Source organism: Lepus europaeus, chromosome 5 (genome assembly GCF_033115175.1).
Source record: "Lepus europaeus isolate LE1 chromosome 5, mLepTim1.pri, whole genome shotgun sequence".
NCBI lineage: Eukaryota > Metazoa > Chordata > Mammalia > Lagomorpha > Leporidae > Lepus > Lepus europaeus.
The window spans coordinates 117,037,042-117,061,023 of NC_084831.1; the positions used below are offsets into that span (position 1 = coordinate 117,037,042).

The following is a 23,982-nucleotide window of genomic DNA, read 5'->3' on the forward strand; positions in this document are numbered from 1 at the left end:
TCTCACTGTCCACTCTGCCTATCAAAAAAAAAAAAAAAAAGAAAGAAAGAAAAAGGAACTCCATCCAGATCTCCCACCAGGGGTGGCAGGGACTCAAGCACTGGGATCATCAACTACTGCCTTCCTAGGCACACTGGCAGGAAGCTGGATCAGAAGTGGAGTAGCCAGGACCTGAACCAGCATGGGACACAATTGTTCCAAACAGTGGCTTAAACCACCGCACCATGTCTGCCCCTTTGAAACATCTTTCAAAACAGTGATGTTACATAAGGGAATTACGCAAGACTTAAGAAGGTTGTTAGATAATGCTTCTTTCCTTCACTCATTTAATACACAATACAATAGGTAGCACATTCAAGACACTGTGCTAGGTGAAGTAAAAATAAGAACTTTTCCCTCAAGGGACTTTTTGCCTAGGCAAGTACAAATTATAAACTAAATGAGAAAGGGAAAGTACCATGGGAATGGCACAATCAATATGCTACAATTAATGAAAGGAAAGGTGACTTTCAGGAGATTAGAGAAAGTATTAGGTAATAAAGTAGGCCAATCTCCTATTAATCTCTGTACTTAATTAAGCCAAAATGCTGTTCATGTTACCACCATAACCCAGTGATAACTCTTGGCATATCTGCGAGTGGGATAACCTGGTATTAGTAGCCTCTGGGTGGGTTGCATGTGGAACACATGGCATCAATTCTGAAAACGTTTGTTCCTCCTCCTCCTTCTTGAAGCCCCTTATTATCTATCAAAATCCTAGGCCCCTACTCTATTCCTTACAATTACTCTAAAGAAATAATGTGAAAGAGAGAAGCAATACAAAGAAGCTTACTGCATTATTACTTAACAAAAGCAAAATCTTCAAAATAGAATGCCCAAGAATTAATTACATGGTGCCAGAGTGTGGCACAACACATTCAGCCACCACGTGGGATGCTGGCATTATAAGACCTGGATGGAGTTACAAGTTCCTGACTTCAGCCAGGCCCAGCCCTGGCCTTTCTGGCCATTTAGAGAATAAACCAGCGGATAGAAGATTTTCTCTCTCTCTCTCTGTCTCTGTCTCTGTGTCTCTGTGTCTCTCCCTCTAACTTTGCCTTTCAAATAAATAAACAAATCTTTTTTAAAAATTTAATCACATCATTGTATGCAGTCATTAAAAATCATTCTACATAGAATACACAACAATATGTAAGAGGTTATTAAATATAGTGAGATGAGAAAGCCAACTGCACGAAACTATATAATTACATCATATAATTATTAAGGGATTTATATACAGAAAAAAGACTGAAGGAAATATACTAAAAAATTAATGGTACAGATGGGCAATTAGCTTAGTGGTTAAAATGCCAATTAAGGGGCTGGCATTGTGGTGTAGTGGGTAAAACTGTTTCTTGAAATGCAGCCATCCCAGCTGCTCCACTTCCGATCCAGCTCCCTGCTAATGAACCTGGGAAAGGCAGCAGAAAATGACCCAAGTGTTTAGGCCCCTGCCATCCTCATAGGAGACCTGAATAAAGCACCTGGCACCTGGCTTCAGCCTGTCCCGATGCTGGTCGTTCTGACCATCTGGAGAGCGAACCAGCAGATGAAAGTTTCTCTCTCTCCCTCTTTCTCTCTGTAACTTTCAAAATAAATAAATGTTAAAAAAAAAAAAAGAGTAAGACTCTAAAGCCAAACTCCTAAGCTTCATATCCCAGGTCTGCCACTTACTCATGTCAGAAGGTTAGAAAGTTGGGTTACTTATTTACCCTATGACTCAGTGTATGAAATAAAATGTGTAAAGTTCTTGAACACATAACATGGCTTAATATTTACATATGTTACCACTTAACCCAGGGATCACTCTTACATTATTATTGGTAGGATAAAACTAAAAGAATAGTTATAATATTAGCTACATTTTTTTTTAAAAAAAGGGAAATTTAGTGCCAATATATGGCTAAAATATTATCCATTCTTCCAGGCCCTTAAAAGCAACCTCCTTTCTGAAGCTTTTCACAATCTATACCAATCAAATGTGTTACATCCATACAGTGAAAAACACTGTATTTGTTCCCTTCTTACAAAATTTGATGTATTCTGGAGCCAGCGCTATGGTGTAGCAGGTTAAGTCATTGCCTGCAGTGCCAGCATCTGATATGGGCACCTGTTTGAGTCCTGGTGACTCCACTTCCAATCCAGCTCCCTGCTAATATGCCTGGGAAAGCAGTAGATGATGGCCCAAGTCCTTGAACCCCTGCACCAATATGGGAGACCAGGAAGAAGCTCCTGGCTTCAGATCGGCCCAGCTCCGGCCACTGCTGCCATTTGGGAAGCAAACCAAAGGATGGAAGGTTCGTTCTCTCTCTCTCTCTCTCTCTCTCTCTGCTCTCTCTCTGCAACTTTTTCTTTCAAATAAATAAATCTTAAAAAAAAAAAAAAAGCCAGCACCGCAGCTCACTAGGCTAATCCTCCGCCTTGCAGCGCTGGCACACCAGGTTCTAGTCCCGGTCGGGGCACCGGATTCTGTCCCGGTTGCCCCTCTTCCAGGCCAGCTCTCTGCTGTGGCCAGGGAGTGCAGTGGAGGATGGCCCAAGTGCTTGGGCCCTGCACCCCATGGGAGACCAGGAGAAGCACCTGGCTCCTGGCTTTGGATCAGTGTGGTGTGCCGGCCGCAGCGCGCCAGCTGTGGCGGCCATTGGAGGGTGAACCAACGGCAAAGGAAGACTTTTCTCTCTCTCTCTCTCACTGTCCATTCTGCCTGTCAAAAAATAAAAATAAAAAATAAAAAAAAACCCTTAACATATTCTATCTTGTATTTATGTGTGTAATGATTATCTCTATCAGAATTCAGAATATATACAACTGGGGCCAGCAGTGTGGAGCAGTGGGTTAAAGCCATGGCCTGAAGCGCCAGCATCCCATATAGGTGCCGGTTCTAGTCCCGGCTGCTCCTCTTCCAATCCAGCTCTCTGCTATGGCCTGGGAAAGCAGTAGAAAATGGCCCAAGTCCTTGGGCCCCTACACCCGCGTGGGAGACCCAGAGGAAGCTCCTGGCTCCTGGCTTCAGATCGGCACAGCTCTGGCCGTTGCAGTCATCTGGGGAGGAAACCAGCGGATGGAAGACCTCTCTCTGTCTCTATCTCTCTCTGTAACTCTTTCAAATAAAAATAAAAAAGAATACATACAACTGTATCTTGTTTATCTTTGTATTATATTAGCAATCAGATAATGCCATATATTTATTAGCTATTTAATAAATACTATTGGGGGATGGGCATTTGGAACAGCAGGTAAGACACTGCTTAGGATACCCATATCCCATATTGAAGTGCCTAGGTTTCTGTCTTGACTCCTTCTCTAATTCTAGCTTCCTCCTAATGCACACCCTGGAAAGCAGGAGGTGATGGCTCCAATACCTGGATTCCTACAACCTGTGTAGGGGACCTGGATTGAGTTCTGGACTCCTAGCTTCAGCCTGGCCCAGCTCCAGCTGTTACAGAAATTTGGGGAAAAAACTAGCAGATGGGCAAACTCTTTGGATCTGTTTCTTTCTCTTTCAAATAAATAAAATTAGATTTAAATTTTGAAATAAATACTATGGAACAGATTGGACTCTGTATTATAAACCAAACAAGATACAGTAACTTGAAAAAGAACTATTGTAGAGTTCAGCCCTCTCTAAATTCAGAAAAGAAACCCAACAAAAGATTTGCAGAATGCAGATGAAGCAGTGAACAGTTTTCTCAGCTTAGCCACAGGCTTTGATCTTGCAGAGACTTTTTGGTTTGGAGGGAAAAAACTGCTTACAGAAACTTGGATAAAAGCATCAGTTGTATATAAAGTAAATGGAGGCCGGCGCTGTGGCTCAACAGGCTAATCCTCCGCCTGTGGCGCCAGCACACCAGGTTCTAGTCCCGGTCGGGGCACCAGATTCTGTCCCGGTTGCCCCTCTTCCAGGCCAGCTCTCTGCTGTGGCCCGGGAGTGCAGTGGAAGATGGCCCAAGTGCTTGGGCCCTGCACCCGCGTGGGAGACCAGGAGAAGCACCTGACTCCTGCCTTCGGATCAGTGCGGTGCGCCGGCTGCGGTGCGCCGGCTGCAGCGCGCCAGCCGCGGCGGCCATTGGAGGGTGAACCAATGGCAAAGGAAGACCTTTCTCTCTGTCTCTCTCTCTCTCACTGTCCATTCTGGCTGTCAAAAAATAAAAAAAAATCAAAAATAAAAATAAATTTAAAAAATAAAGTAAATGGAGCAGGCATTGAAGCTGCCACATGGGACACCCGTATCCCATACAGGAGCTGGCTCAAGTCCCAGTTGCTGTGTGTTTTTGATCCAGCTTCCTGCCAATGCACCCTGGATGCAGCAGATGATAGCCCAATTGTCTGGATCCCTACCACCCGTTATGGGAGTCCCAGATGCAGTTCCTGGTTCCTGGCTTCAGCCTGGCCTACCCCAGGCTGTTGTGGGCATTTGGGAGTGAGCCAGCGGATGGAAGATCAATCTATCTCCTCCCTCCCTCTCTCTCTGCCACTGTCTTCCTCTCTGTCACTCTGCCTTTCAAATAAATAAATAGATGTTATTTTTTTTAAAAAAGGATTTTTAAAAATAAAGTAAAACCCATAGACTGGCCGGCGCCGTGGCTCGCTAGGCTAATCCTCCGCCTGCGGTGCTGGCACCCTGGGTTCTAGTCCCAGTTGGGGTGCCGGATTCTGTCCCGGTTGTTCCTCTTCCAGTCCAGCTCTCTGCTGTGGCCCAGGAAGGCAGTGGAGGATGGCCCAAGTGCTTGGGCCCTGCACCCGCATGGGAGACCAGGAGAAGCACCTGGCTCCTGGCTTCAGATCGGCGCTGGCTGCAATGCACCAGCAGTAGCGGCCCCTTGGGGGTGAACCAACGGAAGGAAGACCTTTCTGTCTCTCTCTCTCACTGTCTAACTCTGCCTGTCAAAATAAAAAAAAATAAAAAAATAAAAAAATAAAAAAAACACGGACTGAGGAGAGTTACATGATGGCAGTACAGTAAGTAACCAATAACCAATAGAAGTGAGAGGTTCACAAACAGCCAAGTGGGTTCAGCAACTACTATATCAAGTGATCTACAGAAGGGACTCTCATGACACACCATACTCAAACGCACCCTGGTCGCCGCTTAACAGCCCTCTGGACAATGGTTCCTCCACCTTGAATGGCTGGCCCAGCGTTTCCAGAGGTAATGGTTGGACCGAGTGTTGGTACATCTGATGTCATTTCTGTCAGGAAAAAAAAAAAAAAAAAAACAGGAAATATATATTTTTTTATAAGGAGGCCCTTAAAAAACAAGGCACTTGTTTAACATAAGTATCAAGTTGGCTAAAAGAAAGGCTCAAATTGTAGATAAAATCTTAGTAGTATGCTAGAAAATCCAAATATTCATTTCTAATTTCCTCTTCTTAAAGTTGATAAAGTGTTTCTCCACACTTCAGCTCTTCCTACTTGACAGAGTTTGGAAGAGAGAATAGTATATGCTGCAACCTTCACTTTCAAAAACTTGTAACAGGGGCCGGCGCTGTGGAGCAGTAGGTTAACCCACTGGGTTAACACCCTGGCCTGCAGTAGCGGCATCACATATAAGCGCCGGCTCGAGTCCCGGCTGCTCCTCTTCTGATCCAGCTCTCTGCTATGGCCTCGGATAGCAGTAGAAGATGGCCCAACTCCTTGGGCCCCTGTACCCGGAGAAATCTCCTGGCTCCTGGCTTTGCATCGGCACAGCTCCAGCCGTTGCGGCCAATTGGGGAGTGAACCAGCGGATGGAAGACCTCTCTCTCTGCCTCTCGACTCTCTCTGTGTGTAATTCTGACTTTCAAATAAATAAATAAATCTTTTAAAAAAAAAGCTTATAACAATAATATTAATTTAAAATACATATACAAGTTAGCTTACATATACATATACAAGTTAGCTTTTTTTTAATTTCAATTGGAAAACACAGAAAAAAAAAAGTAAAAATCACCTAAATGCCACAACTTAAAAATTATGTAGAATAAAACTGAAAGCCCCTTATTATGTCTCTTTCCTTCCCTCTCCTTTCAATTTCAGTCACACACAGTAACTATTGCTCATAGCTGAGTCCCCTTCTTTTTTATTCAATTTATATACACCTGTCACGAAATAAAAAATAGGCCTACTTTTTCTTAGTAAAAACGGAATTCTGATCTGCAACTTGCTTTTGTCATTTATATATACGTCATGAATTCTACCTACATACTCACAATCATACATGTATATGCTTCATCTTTTTTTACTTCATATCATATAGTGTAATATTACATTATTCAATAGTCCAAAACTGAGTGACATCTAGGTTCTCACTGACTTTTTACTATTATAAATAATGCTCCAAGAATATTTAAATATAGAGCTTTAAGGTTTTTTGCTATTTAGCATAGATCCTTAAAGGTGGAATTCATTGTATCCAAGCATATAAAAATTTAAAATTTTGATGGAGAGGCCACCATCATGGTGTAGAAGGTTAAGCTGCCACTTGCAATATCAGCACCCCATACAGAAGCACCAATTGGAGTCGTGCCTCTACTGCTTCCAATACAGCTCCCTGCTAATGCTACTGGGAAGCAGCAGCAGATGGTCCAAGTACTTGGCCCCTGCCACCAACTGGGAGACCTGGATGGAGTCCCTGGCTTCAGCCTGGTCCAGCCCTGGATGCTACAGCCATTTGGGGAGTGAAGCAGTAGACAGAGATACCTGTGTGCATGTGTGTATGTGTGCATGCGCATATGTATGTCTCTGTAACTCTGCCTTTCCAATAAAAATAAATAAATCATTAGGGCCAGCAGTGTGGCGTAGCAGGTTAAGCCACTGACTGTGATGTCAGAATCACATATGGAAGCCAATTTGAGTCCTGGCCACTCCACTTCTGATCCAGCTCCCTGCTAATGGCCTGAGAAAGCAGTGGAGGATGGCCCAAGTGCTTAGGCCCCTACACTCTCATGAGTGTAATTTACCATATTAGCACTTCAGAGAAGAAAAAAAATCAGTTTATCAATGAATGCATAAAAATCATTTGACAAGGGCTGACACTGTGGTGAAGTGAGTTAAGCCACCACTTGTGACAAGGGCACAGGTTGCTCCACCTGTGATCCCGCTTCCTACAATGAATCTGGGAAAGCAGTAGAAGATGGCTCCAATACTTCAGAGCCCCCAGCCACCCATGTGGAAGGCCAGGATGAAGTTCCTAGCTCCTGGTTTCAGCCTTGTCCAGTCCCATGTGTTGCAGGCATTTGGAGAGTGAATCAGCAGATGGTAGATCTCTCTCGCTCTCTCTTTTCCCACACCCCATCACCCTTTCAAATAAATCTTAAAAAAAAAAAAAAAAAAAAAAAAAAAGTTTGAGGGACCCACATGGTGGCACAGCAGGTTAAGACGCTGCTTGTGACATCGGCATCCTATATGGGCAACCGGTTCCAGTCCCAGCTGCTCCACTTCAGATCCAGCTCTCTGCTAATGCACCTGGAAAAGCAGCAGAAGATGGCCCATGTGCCTGAGCTCCTAATACCCGCAGGGGGACCCAGATGAAGCTCCTAGCTCCTGGCTTCACGCCTGGCCCAGCCATTTGGAGTAGGAGCCAATGGAAAAAAGATTTCTCTAACTTTGCCTTTCAAATAAGTAAATAATTCTTTCTTAAAAAATCATTAGACAAAATTCATTATCCATTATTGATTTTCAAACATTCTCAGAAAAATAGGAAGGGAATCATTCTTAATTGATAATCTTCAAAAAGAAAAAAGTAGCTAACCTACTTACAGTAAAAGTGAGCAGTTTCTCCCTAAGATTGGAAACTGGACAATACTGTTCACTCTTTTTTTTTTTTAAACAGGCAGAGTGGATAGTGAGAGAGAGAGACAGAGAGAGACAGAGACAGAGAGAAAGGTCTTCCTTTTTGCCGTTGGTTCACCCTCCAATGGCTGCTGTGGCCGGCGCATCGCGCTGATCCGAAGCCAGGAGCCAGGTGCCTCTCCCGGTCTCCCATGTGGGTGCAGGGCCCAAGCACTTGGGCCATCCTCCACTGCCTTCCTGGGCCACAGCAGAGAGCTGGCCTGGAAGAGGGGCAACCGGGACAGAATCCAGCGCCCCGACCGGGACTAGAACCCGGTGTGCCAGCACCGCAAGGCGGAGGATTAGCCTGTTGAGCCACAGCGCCGGCCATACTGTTCACTCTTACCACTTATTTAAACACAGTGTGGGGCTGGCGTTGTGCCGCAGCAGGTAAAGCCGCTGCCTAAAGTGCTAGCATCCCACATGGGCACCAGTTCGAGTCTCGGCTGCTCTACTTCCGACCCAGCTCTCTGCTATAGCCTGGGAAAGCAGAAGATGGCCCAAGTCCTTGGGCCCCTGCACCCACGTGGGAGATCGGGAAGAGGCTACTGGCTCCTGGATTCGGATCAGCACAGCTCCAGCTGTTGCGACCATCTAGGGAGTGAACGAGTGGATGGAAGACCTCTCTCTCTCTCTCTCTCTCTCTCTCTCTCTGCCTCTCTGTAGCTCTGCCTTTCAAATAAATAAATAAATCTTTAAAAAAATAAAATAAAATAAACATGATGTGGGAAATTACAGCACAAATGTAAGAAATGTAAATAATGTAAGAAAACCAAAATAAAAGCATGTAGATCCAAAAGGAAAACAAAAATTATCCCTATATACAAATGACATTACTGTTTATGTAGAAAAGCCTACAGAATCTACCAAAAAATAAAAAATAAAAAAACCCTCCTAAAATAAGTGAATACAACAAACCTGCAATATACAAGATAAACATACAAAAATCAAATGTATTTTTATGAAGCTGACAGGTTAGCTGCCACCTGCGACGCTGACATCCCATATGCACACTGGCTCGAGTCCTGGCTGCTCCACTTCCAATTCAGCTCACTGCTAATGGCCTAGGAAAGGCACTAGAGGGTGGCCCAAGTGCTTAGGTCCCTGTCACCCATGTGGGAGAAATGGAAGAAGCTCCTGGCTTTGGCCTGGCCCAGTGCTGGCCATTGTGGCCATCCAAGTGAACCAGTGGATAAAAGATCTCTTTATCGCGCTCTCTCTCTGTAACTCTAACAAATAAATAAATTCTTTTTTTAAAAAATGTAGTAGGTTAAGCCTCCACTGGCAGCACCAGCATTACTTATGGGCACGAGGTCAAGTTTTGGCTGCTCCACTTCCGATCCAGCTCCCTACTGGGAATCCCAGCTTCCTACTGCCTGGGAATGCAGTGGAAGATGACCCAAGTGCTTGGGCCCCTGCACCCATATAGGAGACCCAGAAGAAGCTCCTGGCTCCTGGCTTCAGATTGGCCCAGCTCCAGCCACTGCGGCTATTTAGGGAGTGAACCAGCATATTGAAGATCTCTGTCTCTTCCTCTCTCTGTAACTCTGCCTCTCAAATAAATAATCTTTTCCAAAAAAAAAATGTATTTTGGGGGCCAGCACAGTGGCATAGAAGGCTAAGTCTCTGCCTGTGGTGCCAGCATCCCATATGGGTGCTGGTTTGGGTCCTGGATGCTATACTTCCCATCCAGCTCCCTGCTGATGCACTTGGGAAAGCAGAGGAAGATGGTACAAGTTCTTGGGCCCCTGCACCCATGTGGGAGACCTGGAAGAAGCTCCTGGCTCCTGGCTTCAGCCTAGCCCAGCCCCAGCTATTGCGGCCATTTGGGGAATGAACCAGTGGATGGAAGATCTCACTCTTTCTTCTTCTCTATCTAAGCCTTTCAAATAAATCTTTAAAAGTATGTATTTTTATATACCACCAACAAATACACAGACACCAAAATTAAAATATAAATCTGTAGGCCGGCGCCGTGGCTCAACAGGCTAATCCTCCGCCTTGCGGCGCCGGCACACCGGGTTCTAGTCCCGGTCGGGGTGCCGTATTCTGTCCCGGTTGCCCCTCTTCCAGGCCAGCTCTCTGCTGTGGCCAGGGAGTGCAGTGGAGGATGGCCCAAGTGCTTGGGCCCTGCACCCCATGGGAGACCAGGAGAAGCACCTGGCTCCTGCCATCAGATCAGCGCGGTGCGCCGGCCACAGCGCGCCGGCCGCGGCGGCCATTGGAGGGTGAACCAATGGCAAAGGAAGACCTTTCTCTCTGTCTCTCTCTCTCACTGTCCACTCTGCCTGTCAAAAAAAAAAAAAAAATATATATATATATATATATATATATATATATATATATATAAATCTGTGCCAGCATAGTGGCACAGAGTGGGTTAAGGCACTGCCTGTGATGCCAGCATGCCATACTTGAGTGTCAGTTTGAGTTCTGGCTATTCCACTTCTGATCCAGCTTCCTCCAATGTGCTAGGGAAGGCAGCAGAAAATGGTCCAAGTATTGGGGTCCTATCACCCACATGAAGAATGGAGTTCCTGGTTCCTGGCTTCAGTGTGGCCCAGTGTTCCAGCTGTTGCAGGCTTTTGGGAAGTGAACCAGTGAATGGAAAAGATTCTTTCTCTCTCTCTTCCCTCCCTCCCTCCCTCCCTCCCTCCCTCCCTTTCTGTTGCAGGCTTTTGGGGGAGTGAACCAGAAGATGGAAGTTCTTTCTCTAACATTCTATCATTCAAATAAATAAGAAATTTTTGAAAAAAATTAAAACAGGGGTCTGCACTGTGGTGTAGCAGGTAAAGCTGCCACCTGCAGCGCTGGTATCCCATATGGATGCCCATTCACATCCTGGCTGCTCCACTTCCAATCCAGCTCTCCGCTATGGCCTGGGAAGGCAGTTAGAAGATGGCCCAAGTCCTTGGGCCCCTGCACAGCTCCTGGCTTCAGATCGGCGCAGCTCCAGCTATAGTGGCCAATTGCGGAGTGAACCAGCGGATGGAAGACCTCTCCCTCTGCCTCTCCTCTCTCTGTGTAACTCTTCTGAATAAATAAATATATCTTTGGGGCCGGTGTCGTGGCTCACTTGGTTAATCATCTGCCTGTGGCGCGGCATCCCATATGGATGCCGGTTCTAGTCCTGGTTGCTCCTTTTCCAGTCCAGCTCTCTGCTGTGGCCCAGGAAGGCAGTGGAGGATGGCCCAAGTGCTTGGGCACCTACACCCGCGTGGGAGACCAGGAAAAGACCTGGCTCCTTGCTTCGGATCAGCATAGCTACGGCAGAAGCGACCATTTGGTGGGTGAACCAATGGAAGGAATACCTTTCTCTCTGTCTCTCTTTCTCTTACTGCCTAACTCTGTCAAATTAAAAATAAATAAATATATATTTAAAAAGTTAATAAACAAAAATATAAATCCAGGCTGGCATTTAACCTAGCACATCCACATCTGATATCAGACTGCTTAGGTCTGACTTCTGACTCAGCTTCCTGCTAATGCAGACCCTGGGAGGCGGTGATGATAGCTAAATAAATTGGGTTCTTGCCATTTGTGTGGAAGATGTGGGTGGAGCTCCTGGTGTCAGCCCCAGCCCAGCCCTAACTGTGACAGGCATCTGAAGAGTAAACCAGCAAGTGAGAACACTGTCTTTTAAATAAATGAATAAATAAAATCCATTAACAATTATTTTTTTAAAAAGATCTAGGTATAAATCTAATAAACACACACAGGGCTTGTATGCTGAAAACTATGCAACACTGATGAAAGAAATCAAAGACTGGGGCTAATGCTGTGGGGCAGCAGGTTGGGCTGCTACTTGCAGAGCCAGCATCCCATTGGGCACCAGTTAAAGTCCTGACTATTGCACTTCCAATCCAGCTCCTGTTAATGGCCTGGGAAAAGCAGCAGAAGATGGCCAAAATGTTTGGGCCCCTGCACCCACATGGTAACCCCAAATGAAGCTCCTTTGGCCTGGCCCAGCCCTGGCCCTTGCGGCCATTTGGAAAGTGCAGCAGAGGATGGAGGCTCGCTCTCTCTCTCTCTCTCTCTCTCTCTGTAACTCCATATTTCAAATAAATAAATAAATCTTTAAGAGAAAGAAGCAAATTAAAAATATAAATAAACACAAACACATACTATGCTCACAAATTGGAATATTCAACATAGTAAAGATGTCAATTTAAACAAAACTAATATATAGGTTTAACACAATTCCTATAAAAATTCCAGCAAGACTTCTTTGTAGTATAAACAAGACTATCCTAAAGATAAAGGAACTATAATAAACGATGTTGGAAAAAAAATAAAGTCAACTCAAATTCAGGACTTACATAGCTATGTTTGGTCTTAGAAGAGAGATATAAAGATCAACGGAACCCAAAAACATACCCTCACATATAAGAGTACTTAAAAATGTTAGTGAAGAAAGGCAATTAAAAGGTGAGTTTAGGAAACAGACACCTACATCCCACATCACAGTGCCTGGGTTTGATTCTTAGCTTGGGCTCTTGACTCCACCTTCTCACCAATGAAGACATGGGAGGTATTAGTGATAGCTCAAGTAACTGGGTTCCTGCCACCCACTTGTGAGACCTAAATTGCATTCCCTGCCCCTGGCCCCAGCCCAGCCAAGCCTTAGCTGTACAGTCTTTAGGGGAGTGAACCAGCAGATGGGAGATCCCTCTCAATTTTCTTAAAAATGGAAAATTTTATTTAATTTTTAATTTTTATTTTATTTTTATTTTACTGTAATTAGTAAAGCTTGAGGGCCTACTGGAATAAGGGGGGGGGGGGCTCTAAACCTAAAGACTCCTGTCTTTAAGAGAAAGGGAGGGAGATTGGATATGGAGACATAGAGACTGGACTCAGCTATAAGCTAAAATAGAGGGAGAGGTTTATCCTTAAGAACCTCCAGACAGAACAATCCCTGGCATTATCTTTATTTTAGACCTTGAGCCTCAGAATTTTGAAAGAATATATTTCTATTGTTTTAGCACCTCTAGTCTGTATTATTTATTACAGCATCCCTGGGACATTAATACAATAATTATGTATGGCTCTTTTAATATACTGCTGGATTTGATTTGCTAAAATTAGCTCCTTCTAAATAGAAAAATAACTTAGTGTGCTACAAAGGTAGTACAGTTAAGGCATATTTTTAGTGCACTGAACTCAAGTACCTTCTACAAAGAAAAAAATCACAATCTCACTGACAGAAATGATAGAAAAATAGCAAACACAACATAATTTAATCAGTCAACCTATTCTTCCAAGTTTACATCAAAATTATTTCTAAATATACTCACTTTCCTGAAATAGGTAAAATCAACTCACTGAAAACATATGACAGGAAAACAAGTGACAAAGTATTATAAATTGAATAAATAACAAAATGTTCAAAAAGAAATGTTGGTAACAATGGGTCATATAAATGAACATAGAAAAGTTCATGGATGGGGCCAGTGCTGTGACATAGTAGGTTAAGCATCTGCCTATGGCACTAGCATCTCATACGGGCACCGGTTAGAGTCCCAGCTGCTCTCCTTCCAATCCAGCTCCCTGCTGGTGGCCTGGGAAAGCAGTGGAAGGAAGATGGCCCAAGTAGCTGGGCCTCTGCACCCACATTGGAGACCTGGAAGAAGCTCCTGGCTTCAGACTGACCCAGCTCCAGCTGTTGCGGCCATTTGGAGAGTGAACCAGCAGATAGAAGACTTCTACCTCTTTCTCTATCTCTGTCTGTAACTCTGCCTCTCAAATAAATAAATAAAAGTTTTTTTAAATGATCACAGAAAGGAGAGGATATTTGGCATAGCAGTTAAGACGTTGCTTGCAGGGGCCAGCACTGTGGCATAGCAGGTAAAGCCACTGCTTGCAGAACCAGCAGATAGAAGATCTCTCTCTGCCTCTACCTTTCCCTCTGCCTCTCTTTAACTCTTTCAAATGAATAAATTAATCTTTAAAAAAAAAAAAAAAAGATGATGCTGGCATACCCACATCCTACATGCCAAATCAGAAAGCCTGGGGTGGAGTCCTGGCTCCATACCCAATTCCAGCTTCCTGCTAATACACACACTGGGAAGCAGCTGATGATGGCTCAAGTACTTACTTGGGTCCCTACCAACCGTGTGAGAGACCTGGATTGAGTTCCTAGATCCTTGCTCTGGCCTGGCACGGCCCTAGTTGTTGCACTTATTTAGGGAGTGAACCAGTCACTGGGAGATCTCTCTGTCTCCCTTCCTCCTCTCTCTGCCTTTCAAAACAATAAAATAAAGAAGTTTTTTAAGTTCATGGAAAATGGAATTAAAAGATACATTTAGGGGCAGATATTGTAGCACAGAAGGTCTAAGTTGCTACTCAGGATGCTTGCATCCCATACTGGAGTGCCTGGGATCAAGTCCCACCAACGCTTCCAATCCAGCTTCCTGCTAACGTGCCTCGGAGGCAGTGGATGATGGCCCAAAGTATTGGGTTTCTGCTTCCCACATGGGAGACGCGGATGAGTCCCTGGATCTTGGCTTCAGACTGGCCCTTTTTATTTATTCTTTCTGAAAGATCTATTTGAAAGGCAGAGTTGGAGAGAGAAAGAGAGAGAGAGAGAGAGAGAGAGCTCTTCCACCTGCTGGTTCACTCCCCAAATGGCCACAATGGCCAGGGCTGGGCCAGGCCAAGGCCAGGAGCTTCATTTGGGTTTCCCACATGGGTGCAGGGTCCCAAGCACTTGGTCCATCTTCTGCTGCTTTCTCAGGAACATTAGCAGGGAGCTGGATTGAAAGTGGAGCACCCAGTACTCAAACCAGCACCCAAATGGGATACTGGCATTGCAGGTGGTGGCTTACCCCATTATGCCACAGCACCAGTACCTTCAAGAACTTTAAAAAAAAAAAAGATGTCCTGGGGCCAGCACTGTGGCATAGTGGGTAAAGCCACTACCTGCAGTGCCAGCATCCCAAATGGGCATGGGTTTGAGTCCTGGCTGCTCCACTTCCCATCCTGCTCTCTGCTATGGCCTGGGAAAGCAGTGGAAGATGGCCCAAGTCCTTGGGCCCCTGCACCCACGTGGAGACCCAGAAGAAGCTCCTGGCTTAAGATTGGTGCAGCTCCAGCTGTTGTAGTCAATTGGGGAGTGAACCAGCAGATGGAAGACCTCTATCTCTCTACCTCTCCTTTTCTCTGTGTATAACTCTGACTTTCAAATAAATAAATAAATAAATACTTCAAAAAATATATGTACTTGATTTGAAAGGCAGGTCAACAGAAAGAGAGAGATCTTCTATCTGCTGGTTCACTCCCCACATGGCAGCAACAGCCAGGGCTGGGCCAGGTTGCCACCAAGAGTCAGGACTCCTTCCTGGTCTCCCTGGGTGGCTAGGGCCCAAGTGCCTGGACCATCTTCTGCTGACTTTCCAGTAGCATTGGCAAGAAGCTGGGTCAGAAGCAGAGCAGCCAAGACTAAACACATTTCCCTATAAGATGCCAGTGTTAAAAACAGGAGCCTAACACACTAATGCCATAATGTCAGCCCCTCATGAGTGAAAAAGTAACACATAGAATGGGAAAAATATTTGCAAACCACATATCTGATATGAGATTAACATTCAGAATATATCAAGAAATTCTACAATTCTACAACAACAGAAACAAACCTGATTACAAAACAGGCAAAGGGAGACCTGTGTTGTGACACAGCAGGTCACTGCCACCTGCAATGTTATCACCACATATACTAAAGCAGCAGAAGACAGTGCAGATGCTTAGGCCCCTGCCACCCACGTGGGAGACCAGGATGGGGTTCCTGGCTCCTGGTTTCAGCCTGGCCCAGCCCTGGCTTTTGTGGCTATTTGGGCAGTGAATCAGTGGATGGAAGTTCTCTCTCCTTCTCTTTCTCTCTCTCACCCTTTAAAAACATAAATCTTTACCTATAAACACCTATATATAAAAAACACATTAATGTTAACTGATTGTGCCATTTTTTACAAAAGTAACATTAAAATACAATATGCATATACAGAAAAATTGAATGTAGAAGTCTCAAAACATTCAAATATAGAAACAGTCAAAAGTAAAATCTACCACAACACACCCCAAAAAACCTATGTTCTTCACTGAGTAAATGCTGTTAACATTTTGAGTTAAGTCTGTCCAGAGCTTTTTCAATATACTTATATATACATACCACATATTGGCTTTAAAATTTTTTATGGAAAAATAAAGGGGGGATAGGGGTCAGTGTTGTTGTATAATGGATTAAGCTGCCACCTCCAACAACAGACTCCCATATGGGCACAGGTTCAAATCTCAGCTGCTCCACTTTTGATCCAGCTCTCTGCCAATGTGCCTGGGAAAGCAGCAGCAGATGGCCCAACTGTTTGGGCCCCTACACTCATGTGGGCGACTCAGAGGAAGCTCCTGGCTTTGGCCTGACCCAGCCCTGGCTGTTGCAGCCATTTGGGGAGTGAACCAGCAGATGCAAGATTTCTCTCTCTCTCTCCTTCTTTCTCTGGAACTCTGCCTTTCAAATAAATAAATAAATCTTTAAAAAAAAGAAAAGAAAGGGAGGAGAGGGAAATCATACTTATTCTGAACCCTTTTTTCTTCCATATAAAATAAAGATGTTGGAAACAGTACCAGGACAATATTTATGACATTCAAACTATCACTATCACAAATAATGTTGCAATGGACATGCTTGTGTATCATTATGCACAGGTGCCAGTATTGCTATATACTCAAATTTCTGAAAATGTCTCACTGGATCTAAGGAGTAGGCACATTCAAAACTTTGCCCATAATCCTCTAAGGAGGATATACCAATTAAGAACCCCACACAAATAAATAAATAAAGGGGAGGTCAGGCATCGTGTGTAACAGGTAAAGCCAACGTTTGCAGCAACACTGGTATCCAAAACATGTACCAGCTCAAGTCCGGGCTGCTCCACTTACAATCCACTCTCTGCTAACAGCCTGGAAAGCAGTGGAAGACGGCCAAAGTGCTTGGATCCCTGCCTCCCACTTGGGAGGCCTGGAGAAAGCTCCTAGCTCCTAGCTTTGGGCTGGCCCAGCCCCAGCCATTGAGGCCATCTGGGGATTAAGCCAGTGGATGATCGCTCTCTCCATCCCTGACTTCCAAATAAATAAATAACTCTTAAAAAAAAAAAAAAACTTCACCCACAGTATCAATCTATACCCCCCCTTCAGCACCGCACTTTGGCAATCCTTCAAATTTTTGCTACTTTTCTAGATATAAAATGACTGTAACTGCTGGTTTAATGTGCATTTGTCTATTATTAGTAAAGAGTATACTTTTATGTTATTTTTATTAACTTTTTCTATTTCACCTGTAAATTTTAAAGAATGAGCATATGTTACTGTGCTAGGAAAAAGCTATTTTTTTCCACAAAAAATAAAGTTCATATTTTTAGTAATAGGTGTACACAGTAACTAATAGCTCCAGGTGAATTCAGATAAAGAAAAGATGATTCTGAGATTGGCTTAAATCAAGGTATGGCATAATATCTTGAAGATGCTGCTCAATAGGAAAGAAAAACTAAAGGAAACAAAGAAAGCAGCCAGTCTGGAAATTTCAAAAAGTAGGTCAAACTGGGCCTCAGAAAAAATAAAGGCGAGGGAGGGGCTGGTGCCGTGGCTCACTTGGTTAATCCTCCGCCTGTGGCGCCGGCATCCCATATGGGCACTGGGTTCTAGTCCCGGTTGCCCCTCTTCCAGTCCAGCTCTCTACTGTGGCCCAGGAGGGCAGTGGAGGATGGCCCAGGTGCTTGGGCCCTGCACCCTCATGGGAGACTAGGAAGAAGCACCCAGCTCCTGGCTCCAGGTCGACGTAGCTCCGGCCGTAGCAGCCATTTGGGGGGTGAACCAACGGAAGGAAGACCTTTCTCTCTGTCTCTCTCATAGTCTAACTCTATCTGTCAAATAAAAATAAATAAAGGCAAGGGAAAAGACATTCCACATAGATAAAAAGATATGAATAAATCCTAATGGCAGATAGGCAAACAGCTGTGAAGAGCTGTAGGGAAAGCAGGCCTATACAGTAGTACACAGTCCATATTTGGGAGAAAAGATCTCAAGTGCTGATTAAATGAAGCCTTAAATACCAGGATGACATGCTTGGATATGATCCAACAAACAACCAAGAGATAAGTACCTAGAAGTCTGAATGATAAGTTTTATTTTTTTTTAATCTTTTATTTATTTATTTATTTTTTATTTCACAGATGGAGTTAACGAGAGAAAGAGAGAGAAAGGTCTTCCTTCCATTGGTTCACCCCCCCAAATGGCCGCTACAGCCGGAGCTATGCCGATCCAAAGCCAGAAGCCAGGTGCTTCTTCCTGGTCTCCCATGCGGGTGCAGGCGCCGAAGCAGTTGGGCCATCCTCCACTGCCCTCCCAGGCCACAGCAGAGAGCTAGACTGGAAGAGGAGCAATCAGGACTAGAACCTGCATCCATATGGGATGCTGGCACCGCAGGCGGAGAATTAACCAACTGAGCCACGGCGCTGGCCCATGATAAGTTTTAAAACATAAATTAATATTAATCTGACTTAAAGTTCAAAGTCATAGAAGTAGGGATATGAATCAGACTAATCAAAAATTAGGAGATAAAAGCCTAAATAAGGATGGCAGGGTGAAAAGATAAAGACAGGGACCAGCGCTGTGGCGCAGTGGGTTAATGCCCTGGCCTGAAGTGCCAGCATCCCATATGGGCACCGGTTCGAGACCCAGCTGTTTCACTTCCAATCCAGCTCTCTGCTGTGGTCTGGGAAAGCAGTAGGAGATGGCCCAGGTCCTTGAGCACCTGCAGCCGTGTGGGAGACACAGAAGAAGCTCCTGGCTCCTGGCTTTGGATCGGCGCAGCTCCAGCCGTTGCAGCCAATTGGGGAGTGAACCAGTGGATGGAAGCCCTCTCTCTCTCTCTCTCTCTCTCTGTGTGTGTGTGTGTGTGTAAATCTGACTTATAAATAAATAAATAAATCTTTTAAAAAAAGATAAAGATATCTTGGAAATTTTAAACTATATAACTTCTGAGTAACGATGATTGATTAAATGTATGCATCTACTTCCTTTTTACTTATCTATCTGTCTACCTATTTGAAGGGTGGAGTTACAGAGAGGGAGAGGCACAGGCAGAGAAAGAGAAGTCTTCCATCTGCTGATTCACTCCCTAAATGGTCACAACGGCCAGGGCTGGGACAGACTGAAGCCAGGAACTAGGAGCTTCTTCTGGGTCTCCCATGTGGGTGCACGGGCCTAAACATTTGGGCCATCTTCACTGCTTTCCCAGGAGTATCAGCAGGGAGCTGGATTGGAAGTGCAGCAGTTGGGACTCAAACCGGTGCCCATATGGGATGCCAGTGCTGCAGGTTGCAGCTTAACCCACTATGCAGTGCCAGCCCCTGCATCTACTTCTTGTCTCCCCTCTCCCACAAAAAAATCATAACAAAGAAGGAAAAAATTATGACATAAAACAAGCAATAAGTTTTTTGAAACCAGAGATCAGATGGACCACTGCCTCAGTACATCCACAAGCACTTAACCCTGAACTGACAAGGGAAAAAAGAGCAACCCAATTGACAACTATGGAATCCCCCAAAGTCTCAGGAGCTGGTGGTCCCAGCTACCTCTGGGTATGCAGGATAAGGAGAATGAAAGTTAAAATATCAAGAATTAGTTCAACATGTGCTAAGAAGGAGGTAGTTTCCCAGATCCCCTCCTCCATTCCTTCCAGCCAGGGCACGTCCTATCAAGTCAATAGATTTATTCTCTGCAGAGTATTAAATTGAAGGTCCTCTGATCGGGAGAGCACCAGATAAAGGTGAAAGTGATGGCACCACACTGAAAACAGGGAACCTAATGCTAATGTGTGCCTACTGGATACTTCACTGGTCTCTTGTGATGTTCAGCATCTTTCCTGTATTCTATACCTCCATTTAACTTACTTTCTCCTGCTAGTGGAGCACATCTTCTAGCAGTTTCCTAGGAAAGGTAGTAGGGGCACTCTGGATGTATAAAATATCTTCCTTCCACTTCACTGGTAGTTTGCCTGGGTGTGGAATTCTAAATTAGAAATTATTTTATTTTCTCTCAGAATTTTGAGGGAATTACTCTATTGTCTTCTACTTTGTAGAGTGAGTAACAAAACCAAGTTGATTCATAATATTCTTTAATGTGACCAGTACTTCTCTCTCTGAAGCTTACAGGCCATCCTCTTTGTAGCTAGTGCTGAGACTTCAGTCTAACGTGCCTTGTTGTAGGTGCTTTCATCCACTGGTCTGGCCCCTTCGATGTGGAAACTTGTATCTTTCACTTCCAGGGCATTTTCTTAAAAAGATTTTTATTTATTTATTTGAGAGGTAAAGTTATAGACAGTGAGAGGGAGAGACAGAGAGAAAGGTCTTCTACCCGCTGACTCACTCCCCATATGGCCACAACTGGAGCTGGGCTGATTCAAAACCAGAACAGGAGCTTCCTCTGGGTTCCCAACATGGGTGCAGGGGACCAAGTGCTTGGGCCATCTTCTACTGCCCTCCCAGGCCATAGCAGAGAGCTGGATCAGAAGAGGAGCAGCCAGGACTAGAACCAGTGCCTATATGGGATGCTGATACTGCAGGTGAAAGATTAACCTAATGTGCCATAGAATCAGCCCCACTTTCTGAGACATTTTATTTAAACAAAAACATAAAGTTCTGTTAAAAGAATTAGCACTGGGGAAAGAAAATGATAGTAGTAGAGCACTACTATTTTTCTTAATAAACCTTATAAAACAAAGTCTGAACAAGTAAAGGTATAATTTCTTTAAGAAAGTTTTATTTATTTGAAAGGCAGGGTGACAGAGAGATGGAGAGAAATCTTCCATCTGCTGGTTCACTCTCCAGATGGCTGCAATTATCAGGGCTGGGCCAGGCTGAAGCCAGGAGCCCTGAACTCCATCTGGGTCTCCCGTGTGGGTGGCAGGGGCCCAAGCACTTGGGCTGTCATCTGCTGCCTTCCCAGGTGTGTTAACAGGGAGCTGAGCTGGAAGTGGACCAGCTATGAGCTGAACTGGCGCTCAGGTAAGGGAAGCCAATGACACAAGCAGTGCCTTAATCTTCCTTTGCCTTGCTACCCCCCACACCAGCTCTGCTCTCCTTCACTGTCGCTGGAAGGCTCTTTGGCAATCTTCCAGATTTCAGACAGAGAGTGGGGCAGGGTCCTGTGTTCAGGTTCCCCGTTGATGTAATTCAGCTCTCCCACTCCCTTCATAGTGGCCAGGTAATGTCCATCTTGCTGATGACCCTGGATGGGGAAACGGTTCTCCCTCCCCCAAAGAAACCTTTTATTTAAAGAATACAAACTTCATTCATTTCATAAATACAACTTTAGGAATATAATGATTCCTCCCACGGTATCCACCCTCCCACCCCTCTTCCTCCTCCCTCTTCTATTCCCAGTGTTATTTTTTACAAACTCTATTTTGAATTAACTTTATATGTGGAAGATTAACTCTATACTAAGAGTTCAACAAATTGTATGGAAAAAATACTGTTCTAAAAGTATAAGTTTGATTTAAATAATTTTAAACTAACACATACTTACTTTTTAATTTAAAGGAACTAAGATGATGTGATAACCACTGAGATAAACACAGTGAAAGTAAAAAAAAAATCTAAAATATCCAAATAATGTACTTCTAGTTGCTCAGCCTGGGGAAATGGAAAACCTGATAGACATGAAAGATATAGAAAAGTTAAGAAGGGCACCAGACATGAAGGATAAAGAAAACATTGGTGAGTATTCATATAACATATTAAAGATTAGGCAAATACAGATACAGGGTTTTTTTTTTTTAAGGTTTATTTATTTATTTGAAAGGCAGAGTTAGAGAGAGAGAGGAGAAAGAGGCAGAGAGATCTTCTATTTGCTGGTTCACTCCTCAAATGGCTGCAAAAACCAGGGCTGGATCAGGCTGAAGCCAGGAGCCAAGAGCCTCTTCCAGGTCTCCCACATGGCTGGCAGGGGCCCAAGGACTTGGGCCATCCTCTGCTGCCTTTCCCAGACCATCAACAGGGAGCTGGATGGGAACTGGGACTTTTGAATCGGTGCCCATATGGGATGCTGGTGCTGTTTATTATTATAGCTACACTAATTTAATTCATGCCATCACTGACAGTGTTATCCTTTCAAAGTATTTTCAAGTTAACAGTGCATAAAGAGGGGTTGTTGCTGTGGCACAGTAGGCTAAGCCTCTGCCTGTGGTGCTGGCATCCCATATGGGTGCCATTTGTGTCTTGGCTGCTCCTCTTCTGATCCAGCTCTCTGCTTATGGCCTGGGAAAGCAGTGGAGGATGACCCAAGTGGTTAGGCCCCTGCACCCACGTGGGAAACCCAGAGGAAACTCCTGGCTCCTGGCTTCAGATCAGCCCAGCTCCGGCCACGGCAAACACTTGGGGAGTGAACCAGTGGACGGACACGTTTCTCTCTGTCTCTCCTTCTCTGTCTGTAACTCTGCCTCTCAAATAAATTAAAAAACAAAAAGAAGTGTATAAAGGAATGAATCTCCAATGCTAGGTTTTACATTCATTTATTTACTCAACAATTTACTTAACTACAATCTTATATACTAGGCACTATAGTAAGCAATCAGGGAGTACTGTGAATAAGAAAAGCAAAATCCTGCCCACCCCCCACCCCCACCCCACACTGTGGCATAGTGAGTAAAGACGCCACCTGTGGTGCCAACATCTTATATGAACACCAATTCGAATCCCAGCTGCTTCATTTTTCATCCAGCTCCCTGCTAATGTACCTGGGAAAGCAGCAGAAAATGTCCCAGGTACTTGGGCCCCTGAACCCACATAGGAGACCCAGAAAAAGTTCCTGGCTCCTGGTTTCAGATGGGCCCAGCTCCAGCTGTTTCGGTATTTAGGGAGTGAACCAACAGCTGGAAGATCGATCTCTCTTTCAAATAAATAAATCTTTTTTTAAAAAAGGAAGAGACCTGATACATCAAATTATTAAGAACATTGGAGAAACCCTTCAAGACACTGGCATAGGCAAAGAGTTCTTGGAAGACCCCAGAGGCCCAGGCAATTAAAGCCAAAATTGACAAATGGGATTACATCAAATTGAGAAACTTCTGTACTGCAAAAGAAACACTCAGCAAAATGAAAAGGCAACCAACAGAATGGGAGAAATTACTTGCAAACTATGCAACTGGTAATGGATTAATAACCAGAATATATAAAGAGATCAAGAAACTCAACAACAACAGAACAAACAACCCAGTTAAGAAATGGGCAAAGGACTTAAACAGGCATTTTTCAAAAGAAGAAACCCAAATGGTCAACAGACACATGAAAAAATCAGGATCACCAGCCCTCAGGAAATGCAATCAAAACCACAATGAGGTTTCACCACACACACACATATACACAAACCCCATTAGAATGGCTTTCATACAGCAATCAACAGACAACAAATGCTGGCTAGGATGTGGTGTTTTTTGGTACCCTAATCCACTGTTGGTGGGAATGTGAACTGGTACAGCCACTGTAGAAATCAGTATGGAGACACCTGAGAAATCTGAATATAGACCTACCATACGACCCATCCATCCCACTCCTGGGAATTTACCCAGGGGAAATGAAATCAGCACATAAAAGAGTTATCTGCACCCCCATGTTTATTGCAGCTCAATTCACAATAGTTAAGATATGGAATCAACCCAAATGCCCATCAACTGAAGAGTGGATAAAGAAATTACAGGATATGTACACCATGGAATACTACACAACAGTAAAAAAAAAAAAAAAAAAAAAAAAAAAAAAATTCCAGTCATTTGCAACTGGATGAAACTGAAAAACATCATACTTAGTGAAATAAGCCAGTCTCAACAGGACAAATACCATATGTTCTCCCTGATCTATGAAAACTATTAGAACACCTAAAAGGCCATCTACAGAAGTGAAATTGACATTTTGAGAAGCAATGTCTTTGAACAGCACCTGTCTTGACTGTTGAGGAACAGTTTTTTTTTTTTCTTTCATACTATTTGTTTAACTCTTCTTTACTTAATATAGAATTAATCATATGTGTATAAAGTAATTGAAAATAGATCTCAGTAAAAAATAAGAACGGGAACAAGAGAGGGGG

General features: G+C 44.1%; 1 protein-coding gene across 3 annotated transcripts in view; it reads right to left on the reverse strand.

The window, feature by feature from the left end:
• The window catches only part of ARNT (aryl hydrocarbon receptor nuclear translocator), a 74,045-nt gene that overhangs the window by 44,452 nt on the left and 5,611 nt on the right, over positions 1-23,982 (reverse strand). For 2 of the 3 annotated variants that reach the window (XM_062192196.1, XM_062192195.1), the window contains exon 2: positions 5,120-5,231. The exons of the other annotated variant lie outside the window; for it this stretch is intronic. In XM_062192196.1, coding sequence (XP_062048180.1) covers positions 5,120-5,231 — 112 coding nt within the window. The remainder of the gene's footprint in view (positions 1-5,119; positions 5,232-23,982) is intronic. 3 annotated transcript variants of the gene reach the window in all.